The 12334-nt window shown below is 44.0% G+C and overlaps 1 protein-coding gene across 3 annotated transcripts; it reads left to right on the forward strand.

The window, feature by feature from the left end:
* Positions 1 to 1704: 1704 nt before the first annotated feature.
* Positions 1705 to 10793, forward strand: LOC123044527 (kinesin-like protein KIN-4C). Of its 3 annotated transcripts, none has more exons than XM_044467283.1 (27): positions 1705 to 1961; positions 2088 to 2232; positions 2778 to 2924; positions 3560 to 3712; positions 3867 to 4093; positions 4457 to 4632; positions 4731 to 4855; positions 4953 to 4989; positions 5082 to 5173; positions 5260 to 5373; positions 5443 to 5556; positions 5854 to 5940; positions 6039 to 6216; positions 6287 to 6387; positions 6633 to 6731; positions 6804 to 6917; positions 6982 to 7098; positions 7186 to 7266; positions 7359 to 7430; positions 7505 to 7595; positions 7713 to 7729; positions 7829 to 7914; positions 8403 to 8666; positions 8828 to 8969; positions 9086 to 9184; positions 9279 to 9869; positions 9989 to 10793. In XM_044467283.1, the coding sequence occupies exons 2-27, from the start codon at positions 2098 to 2100 to the stop codon at positions 10334 to 10336; spliced, it is 3807 nt and encodes a 1268-aa protein (XP_044323218.1). In that variant the 5' UTR covers positions 1705 to 1961; positions 2088 to 2097; the 3' UTR covers positions 10337 to 10793. The 3 variants fall into 3 exon arrangements, with proteins under 3 accessions (XP_044323218.1, XP_044323216.1, XP_044323217.1); XM_044467281.1 differs by having other exon boundaries at positions 1706 to 1961; positions 7707 to 7729; XM_044467282.1 differs by having other exon boundaries at positions 1706 to 1924; positions 7707 to 7729.
* The last annotated feature ends 1541 nt before the right edge of the window (positions 10794 to 12334 follow it).

A 12334-nucleotide genomic window follows, 5' to 3' on the forward strand; every position in this document is an offset into this window, starting at 1 on the left:
CATCGAGCCAAAATTCTTGAAGCTCACGCTTGTAGAGAAGCTCTGTCTCTGGAAGAAGATTTGTTGCCAAGTAAGATTCACATTGCATCAAACTGTCTAAGAGTCGTAAACAAGCTGAAGCAAAGCGAGCACCGGGGAGGCTAGTGCATGCTTGCAAAAGAGTTTGAGACTCAAAAACTCACTTTTCAGGCATGTGAAATATGCCAGGAACGGGGCGAAAGCAATGAAGAAGCTCATAGGTTAGCTATGGTGGCTACTTCGCTAGATGTGTGCCGCTATGTTTGGCTTAATGATCCTCTGGATTACCTCTGTATCCCAAAAGATATTATCCATTAAATAAATTTAGGTTGTTTGCCTAGAAAGGAATCAACTTGTTTTTTTTAAATTGACGTGTACTTGAATCATCCTCTGCTAACATAAATCACATCGCTTGTGGCTGATCTGAACCACCAGTCCGTTCGTGGACTCGGCCAGATAGATGGTACAGGGAACCACATCAGTGGCAAACTGCTTATATCAATCTTGATTGTGAGACCCTGATTTTCCAACACATCGTGTAATCAAGCTACCCACATCACCGAACGCTCCGAGGTGGCTTTTTGACTTCGCGTGGAGGTCCTGCTAACACTCAACCACCCTCAAAGAGTTGCATGGTCTTCTCATCGCTTATTGATCGGATGGTCGGCTGGAAATTCGATCTCGGCCAGCATTTGGGCAGTTGCCAGCATATTCTTTGCCGAGTGTGTGGTACGATGATGAGATGTGCCCCGCAGTTCTCTGCATGTGGTCCTTCATCCTCCCGTCCTTCATAGCAAGCGCGGCCTTAGTTGACATTGGGATAGTTTTCTTCGCTGCTAGGGCGGTCTTGATTGAGGCCCAGATTGCCTCAATTTTCTACTCAGCAACATGGACTCGTCAACTCATCTGCCCTGTGCTCCACGCGGCACTTCTCGCTCGAAATGTAACCCACGTCATTGAGGACGCACACGCGGGCGTGGCCGCGCCCCGGGCTACCCAGAAAGATGTCGAGGGCTTGGATATCCCTATTTAGGAGCTCGTTGTCGGGTCGTTAGCGTTTGCATTGGCATGCGGCTCGTAGTCGGGATCGTCATCATTGCTGACGTTTGGAGTGTCTACCATGTTACCACTCCTAGATGGAGGTCGCCTGCCACGTGCATAAAGGCACCGTGGTTGGCGGCCGGTTGTCCGCGGACTCGTCGGTCTCCTCCTTCAGGTCTTCCATCTCCTTCGTGGCGCCAACAAGTACCTTGGTAATATTATCGATGTTTGCGATTAGATGGTTGGTGTGTGGGTCAAAAAAAAATTGACCTCTCCTTGTTCCTGAGCCCGGCATGACGCTAGAACCCGCGAAAACCATTTCACGGTCGCTAGAACCCTCTCGGGCTTCGCCCTCGATGCCTCTGACGACGATAAGACGAGGGAGAGAAGGGAGGAAGGCGTGGCGGTATTTAGGGCGAAATAAGGTGCTAAATGATAAATTTTGCAGGAGCGTATAATCATTAAAAAACACAGCAACAATCCGTGGTACTGGCCGCCAATGCCATTCAAATCCGGCAACAAAATGCCTGGGCGTGGCACGTGCTTAGCGTCTGACAGAGAAGGGGGCCGCGTATCCACCCCCGTTTGAATTTCGAAATCGGATCCGAAGCCGTTGCGTTGGGTCCACCACCCGGTGGAGGACGCCCCACGGTTCTCATTTCTTACCATTTTCTCTCGCACGCCTCCCCCTCTTCCGTTCCGCGCCGAGCTCTCCCTCCCTCCCCCTTCCCTCCTGCCCCTCATCCGCCGCCGCCGCCACCAGGCGCGTCTTCTTCCTCCACAGCCTCTCTTCTCCCGCACGCCCGCGCCCCATCCTTTCAGCCCACGTCGACGGGGGGCGCCGCCACGGCGAGGGCGCGGTGAGGTGAGACGGATTCAAAACCCTCGGCTCAGATTCCGAGGTTCGCCCGAATGGATGCCCGGATTTCTCAGATTTCCGGCTTTTGATGCCCAGATTTCTTGTTTTCTTGGGGTGTGCTTTGGGCCTTGGACCTTTTCTTGATCCGTTCTGGGAATTTCGTGTTTAGGGTTCTTCCGATGGGGAGCTCGGATATGGCGTCGCAGCCGCAGAGCGACAGCGTCAAGGTGGCAGTCAACGTCCGGCCGCTCATCACGCCGGAGCTCGTCCTCGGATGCACGGACTGCGTCACCGTCACGCCGGGCGAGCCGCAGGTATGCTTTTCTTGGTTGCCTCTGCTGGTCTTGGCAACAGGCGCCTCCCAGGATTACAAATTGAACTGACGGATGGGCGGGCACATGATAGATTCAGATCGACACGATATGTTCTGGCAGTTGATTCATTCATTTACCAATCTGTTTATCTGGTTTGTTGCCATCTGGGTGGTCCGTGAAATCATGTCTCTGTATTCTCGAGAAAATAATCATGGCATCTGTGAATTTTTGTTTCTTGGAGCATAATCTGGGCGGCCAGATCCACCAAGGGCTTGGATGCATATGGGAGATGAGCCGTGGGGCCCTGGTTCTATTGCTTAGGAGTTAGGACCATTGTCTTTGCTGATTTTGAGCACACTGTTAAAATGTGTTATATTTTCACCGTTGAATTTCTCTTCCAGAACATTGGAATCTATTGTGCCCATCGGAATGAATGCTGAACCAGTATAATTTATATGATAACCACTTTATCAGTAGATTTCTTTTTCTGAATGGCTTATAAGTCTATAAATAGATGTTTATGGTGCTTTTTTGTGCTATTGTAGGTTCAAATTGGCCCACACATCTTCACTTATGATCATGTCTACGGCAGCACGGGGTCTTCTTCCTCATTGATATTTGAGCAATGTGTGTATCCACTAGTCGACTCATTGTTCTGTGGATACAACACCACTGTGCTAGCTTATGGCCAGGTACTTATTTTGTATGTTGGAAGTAATTTCTACACGTGCAATTACGATTGGTCGCTTTATAGCATTGCTCCTAGCTGTTACTGTTGTTCACCTGGCAGCTAATTAACCTTTATTGACAGTTTTATTAGGAAGATGCTTTACTTGTTGCTGTTTTGTGAGGGTAACCGTGTTATCTTCAATATTTACTCTAGCATCACTATAAGGATATCCGTGCGTGATTAAAGGTAGACATCTATTTGATATTTGCGCTAGGGGTTTATCCATCACTTTGCACAGTGTGTAATTTTTAGACTATAGTACATTACTACATTGAGAGCCATAGTGTAGCAACTACGGATTCATCATGTCAACTTCTTTTTAGGAATGCCTTAATCATATGATTTTGTAGCCTTAACTTTTCCACATGATTTGTGAACGAGTGTCATGCTTAAAATGAGAAAATTACCACTTTGCTTCCAACAATCCAAACAACATTTATGCCTCGTTTAGTTATGGGATCCCTAAGCCTAATATCCAGATCTCAGCATAGAACATAGACAGTAGCAAGGTAACAACCAACAGTTATGTCTTGAGAGTATTATTTTTGTTCTTGGATGTTTATCTTCTAACTTGCCTTTTTCTCATACAACCTTTAGACTGGATCTGGGAAGACATATACGATGGGGACCAATTATTCTGGTGAATCTAACTGTGGAGGAATAATTCCACAAGTCATGGAGACGATATTCAAGAAAGCTGATGCAATGAAGGGTGATACAGAGTTCTTAATTAGGGTATCCTTCATTGAGGTATGCTAGCTGGTACTCACTATGTTCCATATTTCTTGAACTAAAACCACGACAAGAATTATGGACGGAGAGAGTACCACTTGTCTTTACTTCAATATAATTGCAATATATATTTTGCTTATTACCATTTGGTGTGTGTTGCTGTTCACATCAGATATTCAAGGAGGAAGTATTCGATTTGCTTGATGATCCTGGGTCTGTTGCAAAAGCAGCAGCGCCTGCTAGAGTGCCTATTCAGATTCGAGAAACTGCAAATGGAAGCATTACACTTGCTGGCGTGACGGAGGCTGAAGTCAAGTCAAAAGAAGAAATGGCCTTGCACTTGGCACGAGGATCTTTGTCACGCGCAACTGGAAGTACAAACATGAATAGCCAGTCAAGGTAAGTTGCATATACTTCGATGATGCAATGAGCAATTTTGTTTACATGAACACCAACTTTTCTGTTTAGACTCCTTTTTCATCTGTTCTGGGTTCTAATACTACTAAAATGGTTAGATCATTCTGTTTATTTTACTGTTTGCTTTTGTGTTGCCATATGTGGTGTTTGTTGGATTGATTTTAAATTGGGACCATGAGCAGATGAGCTACTTGCATGATTTTTGAAAGTTTAAGTGTAGACATTCAAATATTTTAAGCAATTGCTTTGGACAGTGACATGCCCTAGAAAAACACAATGTTGACCAGTAATTTTGATTATGATGTATTTATAACTTGTATTTCAATGGACATTTTTTCTTTGCAGTCGCTCTCATGCTATTTTTACGATATCTATCGAACAAAAGAGGACCTCAAGTTCTGCATCTGAGAAGTCAACTAGTAATGAATATGATATTTTATCATCAAAATTTCATCTAGTTGACTTGGCTGGTTCTGAGAGGGCTAAACGAACAGGAGCTGATGGATTACGGCTTAAAGAAGGCAAGGACGGATCTTCTTGCATTTGTAGATGTTGGTTTAATTCAGTATATAACTGCTAAACTGATATTGAATATGTTCTTTGTATCTTCTGGCTATAGGGATACACATAAACAGAGGCCTTCTTGCTCTTGGCAATGTTATTAGCGCATTAGGTGATGAAAAGAAGCGGAAAGAAGGAGCATTTGTCCCATACCGGGACAGCAAATTAACTCGCCTGCTGCAGGTATGTATACCATTACTTGTATTTCTATATGACCTCTTATTTTAAGCTGGAAAACTGAAATGTAATATGTGGCTAATGGCTATTTGTTCTCTTGCAGGACTCTCTAGGAGGAAACAGTAAAACCGTTATGATTGGTAGGTTTAGAGTTTTGCACACTTATATCCTCGTATTGCCCTACTGGGAACAATACTAAAATCAAATTTCTTTGCCATTTATTTTTCTGCAGCTTGCATTAGTCCTGCTGATTCTAATGCAGAGGAAACCATAAATACACTCAAGTATGCCAATCGTGCACGGAATATTCAAAACAAAGCAGTGGTATGCTTGCTCTATCCTTAAAGAAACCTTTACATCTTTTATTTGGGTTGCCATCACTAGCTTATCCTTTTGTATCCTATGAATAGATCAACAGAGACCCAGTTACAGCAGAGATGCAAAAATTGAGGAGTCAATTAGAGCAGCTCCAGAGTGAACTTCTGTTTTCCCGCAGTGGGAGTGCAGCACTAGAAGAACTTCAGGTTGGTTTGGTGCATTGACCAATCAGATTAGTTCATTTTATCACTAATGTTCTTTTCTGCATCTTTCAGCTGCTGCAACAAAAAGTCTCTCTACTTGAGTTAAAAAATTCAGAACTGTACTGTGAGCTCAAGGAAAGGGAAATGTCTTGTGAACAGTTAGCACAGCGTGCAGTTGCTGCCCAGGTATTGATGATTTCTTTTGTTCTTGTGCTTGATCATGCATGTACGTTTCTTGATTCAGTGAAGCCATAATATACTTCTGTACATAGTGTTATTTATTAGTGCTTTATGAGTTCACCCTCCTTACGTAATGCAGCATGTGGGTGTATCTCTTATGTGATACTTGTATGTCTTCATGATATGCAATTACTTATATACCGCATACCTTTCTCTGTACCATCTATATAACGGAATGTAGCCTATGAGTAGCCCTGCCAATAATGTAGCACAATACATAACAAATATTTTATTTGTTGACAGCTGGAAAAGGATCAGCTCATGTTAAAGCTCGAATCAGCACGCAATGGAAAATCGTGGGATGATATTGAAAATGCCGGTAGTGAGCAGGTGTGTACAATGAAGTGTCTCTAATCAAATACCGTTTTGTGTGGACATTGTCATACCACCCTACTTGAACTGTTACATTATTATTATTTTCTGAGTAGGATGTGGACCTTATGAAGACCTATTTATCGAAGATTCAGCAGTTGGAGGCTGAAGTAACACGGCAGAAGTTCTCCACTGCCTGTAGAAATGGTTTGCATGATCGACTTGCACTGGACAAGGGCATGCTTCTAGATGATCTAGGTTCAGGTTGTGAAGTAGGAACGCTCGAAGTGTCAAGTAAGTTACTGAAACACGTTGATGCCATGCATTCGTGACACTTCCTCTAACAGGCACTCTTCTTTTTCAGGTGAAGTTGATGAAGAAGAAAAGGAAAGAGAACATTCATCCATACAGGAGAAACTGGATATGGAGCTGCAAGATCTAGATAAAAGACTTCAGCAAAAGGAGGTACTGTTTTTCTTTCTCTATGATTGTAGTTCTTTGTATATGAATTTACAACTTGTCTGGCTTGACCTTGGCATTTTGCTTACATGCACTGAATATTCTTCATTCCCCCATCCGTTGTAAACTCGTGTTCAAAGATAACCACATTTAACCTACGATTCTTATAGTTTTTACTGTTCTCTGGTATTATTTTTTTGTTCCACTGGAAGATTGTAATTATACCTCTTTTTAAATTTAAATTTCTGAAGGCGGAGATGAAACAATTTGCGAAGAGTGATACCTCTGTTCTCAAGCAACATTATGAGACGAAGTTACATGAGATGGAACAAGAAAAGAAGGCTTTTCAGGTTTCACCTGGCTTAAATTTGCTGATTCCTTTTTTCCCCCTGAAACAGTAGTAATCTTAATTGTGTTTACAGAAAGAAATTGAGGATCTCCGTCATGCACTAGCAAAAATATCTTCCTCAACTGATGAGTGCTCACACAAAATGAAAGAGAACTATCTTCAGAAGATGAACATGCTTGAAACTCAGGTTTGTACATACATGAATTAATCTTTTCTCTTTCTCAGATACTAACTGGCCACCATTATGGCAGGTCTCTCAGCTCAAGAAAAAGCAGGATGCTCACCAACAGTTGCTACGACAGAAACAAAAAAGTGATGATGCAGCTATGCGTTTACAAGGAGAAATTCAACGCATCAAATCTCAGAAGGTTTTCCTTTCCTTCCAAATGTTCCCAAATTTAATGTCGTTTACTCGTTTTATCATCTGACATATGTTCTGTTAAATGTTATCTTAGGTTCAACTTCAACAAAAGATCAAACAAGAATCCGAGCAATTTAGATCTTGGAAAGCGGCTCGTGAAAAGGAAGTGCTTCAGGTTACTGTTTTGACTGTTTGTAGTTCATTTCTTCTGTAAGCTTGCAATCTTTTAAAGGACTTGTGATGAGAATGGTGTATTTATATTACCAGCTGAAGAAGGAAGGGAGACGGAATGAATATGAGATGCATAAACTCCTAGCTTTAAATCAGAAGCAGAAAATGGTTAGTTTTCTAACAAAAAATCGTTGTTGTTGCTTCCAAATAACTTGGTAGTTATGCCAGCCTCCTCCATGTAGGTTTTACAGCGAAAAACTGAAGAAGCTACGATGGCCACGAAAAGACTGAAAGATTTGCTCGAAGCAAAGAAGTCCACCCGTGATGCACATGGTAAGAAGCTACAGAGAGTGACTTCTTTTCTGCTGCTACTGAGATATTTATGTGCTCATATGTCCCAACTGATGGATTGCTGCCTTTTGGTTTTGGTTTGTAAACTTGAAGGAACAGGCGCATCAGGGATTCAGGTGCTCTTACAAAAACCTGACAATATTTCGGTGAATACAATAGGCTTTTGTACTTTAATGTTGTACTATGTCTGAAATATTCTTTTAACATGTCACTAGGCCTTGATGCGAACGATTGACGATGAACTTGAAGTAACTGTAAGGGCGTATGAATTACGTTCACACTATGACCGACAAATACAAGAGTAAGTCTCAGGTTCCTTCTGTTGCTATTATAAGCTTTTGTTGCTAGTACTTTCTGGCCTGGTAGTGTTTATCATGCATATGTGCTTTGTATCGAACAATTTTGATGATGGACAAAAAGGTGAACACGGTTTTAGTCATCGGAAATGAAACAGGCCATGTGAAAATAATTCCTTTCCATACCAAATTGACCATACCACTGGAGAGATCGATGCCGAGCGTGTAGAGTAGGGTCAGCTAAAATCTGCAAGGCTTGCAAATATATAGGCTTATATCCTTCTTGTTTCAAAGGCACATAAGTATTGAGATTTTTTCCAACGCATAATTTATCTGAAGGGAAATCATGGACTTTCACAGTTCAGTAAAGTTAGCTCTGATCTGTTTATTTATTTAAAACCGAAAACTGTTGTAACTTGTAACTGTGAAATTCTACATGCGCTGGTTGAGTGTTGTCTTGTGCATTAAAATCATAAACTTTTCTTTAAAACAGGAGAGCAACAATATCTAAGGAAATAGCAAAGCTGAAGGAGTGTCCTGAGGCTATGTCTCCTAGCGCTAGGAGTTCCAGAATATCAGCACTGGAAAACATGCTGTCATCATCATCTAGTGCTATGGTATCAATGGCTTCTCAACTGTCTGAAGCGGAGGAGCGGGAGCGTGTGTTCAGTGGTAGAGGCAGATGGAACCATGTAAGGTCCCTGCCTGATGCAAAGAACACAATGAATTACCTTTTTCAGTTAGCATCATCTTCAAGGTATGTTGTACTTGTCATTTAGTTTCCAATGATGTTCATATCTCTTATGTTGTGTAATCAGTACTACCTGTTTTTCATGATTGAAGTTTTCTAAAAGAAATTAAATGGACAATCCCTGGTTTTTCCTAAATATGTTCTAATTTTCTGTATGTCGCTTCAAGGTGCCAATTACATGATAAGGAGGTGATGTGTATAGAGAAGGATCTCATCATTGGAGAACTGAAAGAAAAGGTGGTTGCGCTTAATGGCAGAACTAGACAGTTAGAAGCACAAGTTAATGATCTACATAACCAAAATATGCAGGTAAATACTCTATAATTGTGCACTTTTATTATCACTGAAATTTTGATGATGCATTTCATTAAGCAGATACCATTGCAGTTATCACTCGCACACTGATACTTTCTTCTAATTGACAGCTCTTCGCTGCAATGAACAATGCGAAGAAATCTGGTAGGGCCTCAAGGCGTGATACTACTATTGATCCAGAAGATGGTCAAATTTATGCTTTGCGGAAGGTATCTAGCTACCTTCCTGTTTTCAGTTTCATCTAGATTACATCTGGTGACATTCATAGGCAGTTTTTTCTCATGTTGCCCATCCTGAATGTAGAGTGCTCGAGGTTCCCAATTCAAGCATGGTAAGAACAGCTTCTACTGGTCGGATGACATGGACATATCAGATGCTGAGGAGTCGGGAGAATTAGAAGATATGAGTGATGATGGATCTGATACAGATTGGGTAGAGTCATCCAGGAAAATCAATAATACACGGCGGCGAACATCTAACCCGAGTAGAAACAATTCACTTACAGATGTGAAGTCAGAGATGCCTAGTCAGGAAATTCCCACCATCCAGAAAGAGCATGCTTCTTCACAGTGCTGCTCGTGTTCATCAAAATCGTTGTGCAAGCTCACCAGATATTGTGAGTGCAGAGCTCTAGGCTCACAATGTGGTACTGGTTGCGGGTGTAATGCTTCCAACTGTTCCAATAGGGTGCGCGTCGTCAAGGAAGAAATAGACGACGAACCACCATCCGAGAAGGAAGGTAGCGAGTTTGGTAATGTTTCTTCTTCAGAGAATGATGCCAAAATGAAGGAAGAAGTGAAGCAAGGAATCATGCTTCTCGAGAATGCTGTGGCTGAGAAGGAAACTCAGCAGCCAAAATCAAGAAAGCCATTGGCGGACATTGGAAATACCGATGTAAGTACACTACTGCTATTTCAAGGGAATACGGAACTGTCGCTCGCGACCAATCTAGTTTTCGCTGTCATGGATATTTCTGTACTGTCACTGCCTCATTTTGCGTGCATAACTTTCAGGGGAAACAAGGCGGGGCAAAACCGAAGCAGCAGAGGAAGAACTGGCGCAAGTCGGCAACAATCCAGCTCGTCCCTACGGAGCCTCCTCCACCAGCCTCAGCCTCTGCACCGGATAACGCTGAAGCCGCTCCGCAGAACAGAGCCGACATTCCCCTGAGGCTGCCGAGGGCAATGTCCTCTGCGTCCGCTGCGGAGAGCAACCCTCTTACGGACCGCAATGCCAGCAAGGCAGGCGAGACTGTGAGCAGCAACAAGGAGAACGGCAGCGTTGCGACGAGGGCACCGGCTCCGGCTCCGGCTCGGTCGAGAAAGAATGCTGCCATGGAGAAGGAGAACCACCTGGGATGATGATCATCAGCCTGCTAGTGATGAGCATGTTGGAAGAGATTGCAGAAGAGGACGAGGTTAAACTGTTATAACCGACGAACGCCGAGATCCCCCGTGGAGATGATCGGTCGGATCCTTTTGCCGAGCCAAGAATTGTGTTTTCTGTGGCATCCGACCGCGGAGTAGCATTTCTGTTTTCTGTAGCCGGTTCTGCCGGGGCATGGCAGTTTAAGTTAAAACTGGGTCTCTCCAGACTGGATAGGTTTAGATGTGTGTGTTGTGTGAAGCCAGTTTTGCTGGCTGGTTCGTGTACTGCGGTGGGAGGTTACTTGACAGATGACAGTTTCTCTGCTGTTGAGATATGCCTGTGTCTGTGTTTGCGTTGGTCGCGGTACACTTGATTGTTAGACCCATCCCTGGCAGAGTAGATGGACGGATGGGAATCTTACAAAGCCATTCATTCATTCATTCCCATGCATGTTCTTCTCGCCTGTCTGTCTGTTTGATGCTGAACCTGAAGCAGCAAGTTGAAGTGTAGTGTAGCGAGCAGTCAAAATCATGGGTCAGATTGAATGACAGGATTATACCATTTGAGGCCGTTAGGTTTGACTTGCCATATGGCATTGCCTGAATTTAGTTAGACTCGGCCTCCTGGACAAGGCATTGAATTCAAGCTCAGCAGTTTTTCCGGCACGTTGGAGCCCCTCTTGAATCTAATTCCAACCCAACCCAACCCAACCAAAACAAATCGTCTTGAATCCGCTGACCAGTTTCTGGTGGCTGCAGTGCAGGGAGAATCCGAATCCCATTCTTTGTCGGGCCCGTGCGTCCTTGGCTAATCACCTCGGCCTGCCAGTCCACACACATCCTTGTCGCGCCGTACGACGCGATTAGCAGCTGCTCTACCCCCGGTTCCAATGTGAATACGGCGACGCACGTGAGGGCGGGCGTCGCTTTCGTGTCGCCACCAAGTGTTTGATTAATCAATCATATTGCGCCTGATTAGATTAGATTAATCGGGTTGGATTAGAGTGCCACGCCGCTGCCGGAGCTCGAGACTGACACAGCTACAGACCTATAACGGCTACTTAGACCACGACATAAGCTATTACTGCTACTAGTAATTAATCGGTGGTTAGTCTCAAAGGAAAGGGGCAGGACGTTCAGTAGCCGTTATGAAATTCTATGAACCAAAACGTCTGGGCTTTGTCTGACGGGGAATGTGGAGACGGAAGCGGTCCATGCGCTTGCTTCACCTGTGGCCGTAGCCGCCCTGTAGGTCAGTAGGTGCACGGGAGGAGGCGGTGCCGTGCCGGATGCTACGTTGCCGGGACGTACAAGTTTTTATCTTGGCACCCGATTCTGTAGTATATCCATGTACTACTATCAATCTATCTCGTGGAAAGAAAGACGGGACAATTTTCTAGCACAAAAGCGTCCAGGCAGGGAGAGCGGTGGGGAGCACAGCACACACTCCTTGACCCGGACGGCTCCTCCTCCTCCTCCATTATTGGTGAGAGACACCAAAATTTCAAAAGGCGGGAACAAAAGGGGGCTCATCTCATCATTGTCGCCATTTGCAGGGCTCTGGATTGGCTGTGCCCTCCTACTCACGGGCACAAGGCAAGGGAGCCTCAAGCTAAACTCTTTTATTAACCCACACATACTAGCATCTTCGCTGGCGTGAGGGGTTATTTTCTTGTTTAAAGCTTAGCATGCGTTCGTTGCGATCTGCATCGCTCGTAGCGATAAGCGCTACTATTCCTACCATTGAGTGAGTAATTTATTACACGTAATTGGCAACGGTTTTGCGTATCCGGATGGGTAAATGGGGAGCATCAGGTCGTTTAACAAAGGCCTTTTTACAGTGTTTAACACAGGCTTTTATATCCACAAGGAATCACAAGCCCGAGATCCCGCGCCAGGAACATAATTTACTGCACTCCGTGTCACGGATCGGGGAGTCAAGCAGTTACGATCTTCTCGTTTAAGACCTGCGTTTGGTTTGGAGTAGATATC

The sequence above is a fragment of the Triticum aestivum genome, chromosome 2B, assembly GCF_018294505.1.
Source record: "Triticum aestivum cultivar Chinese Spring chromosome 2B, IWGSC CS RefSeq v2.1, whole genome shotgun sequence".
Taxonomy (NCBI): Eukaryota; Viridiplantae; Streptophyta; class Magnoliopsida; order Poales; family Poaceae; genus Triticum; species Triticum aestivum.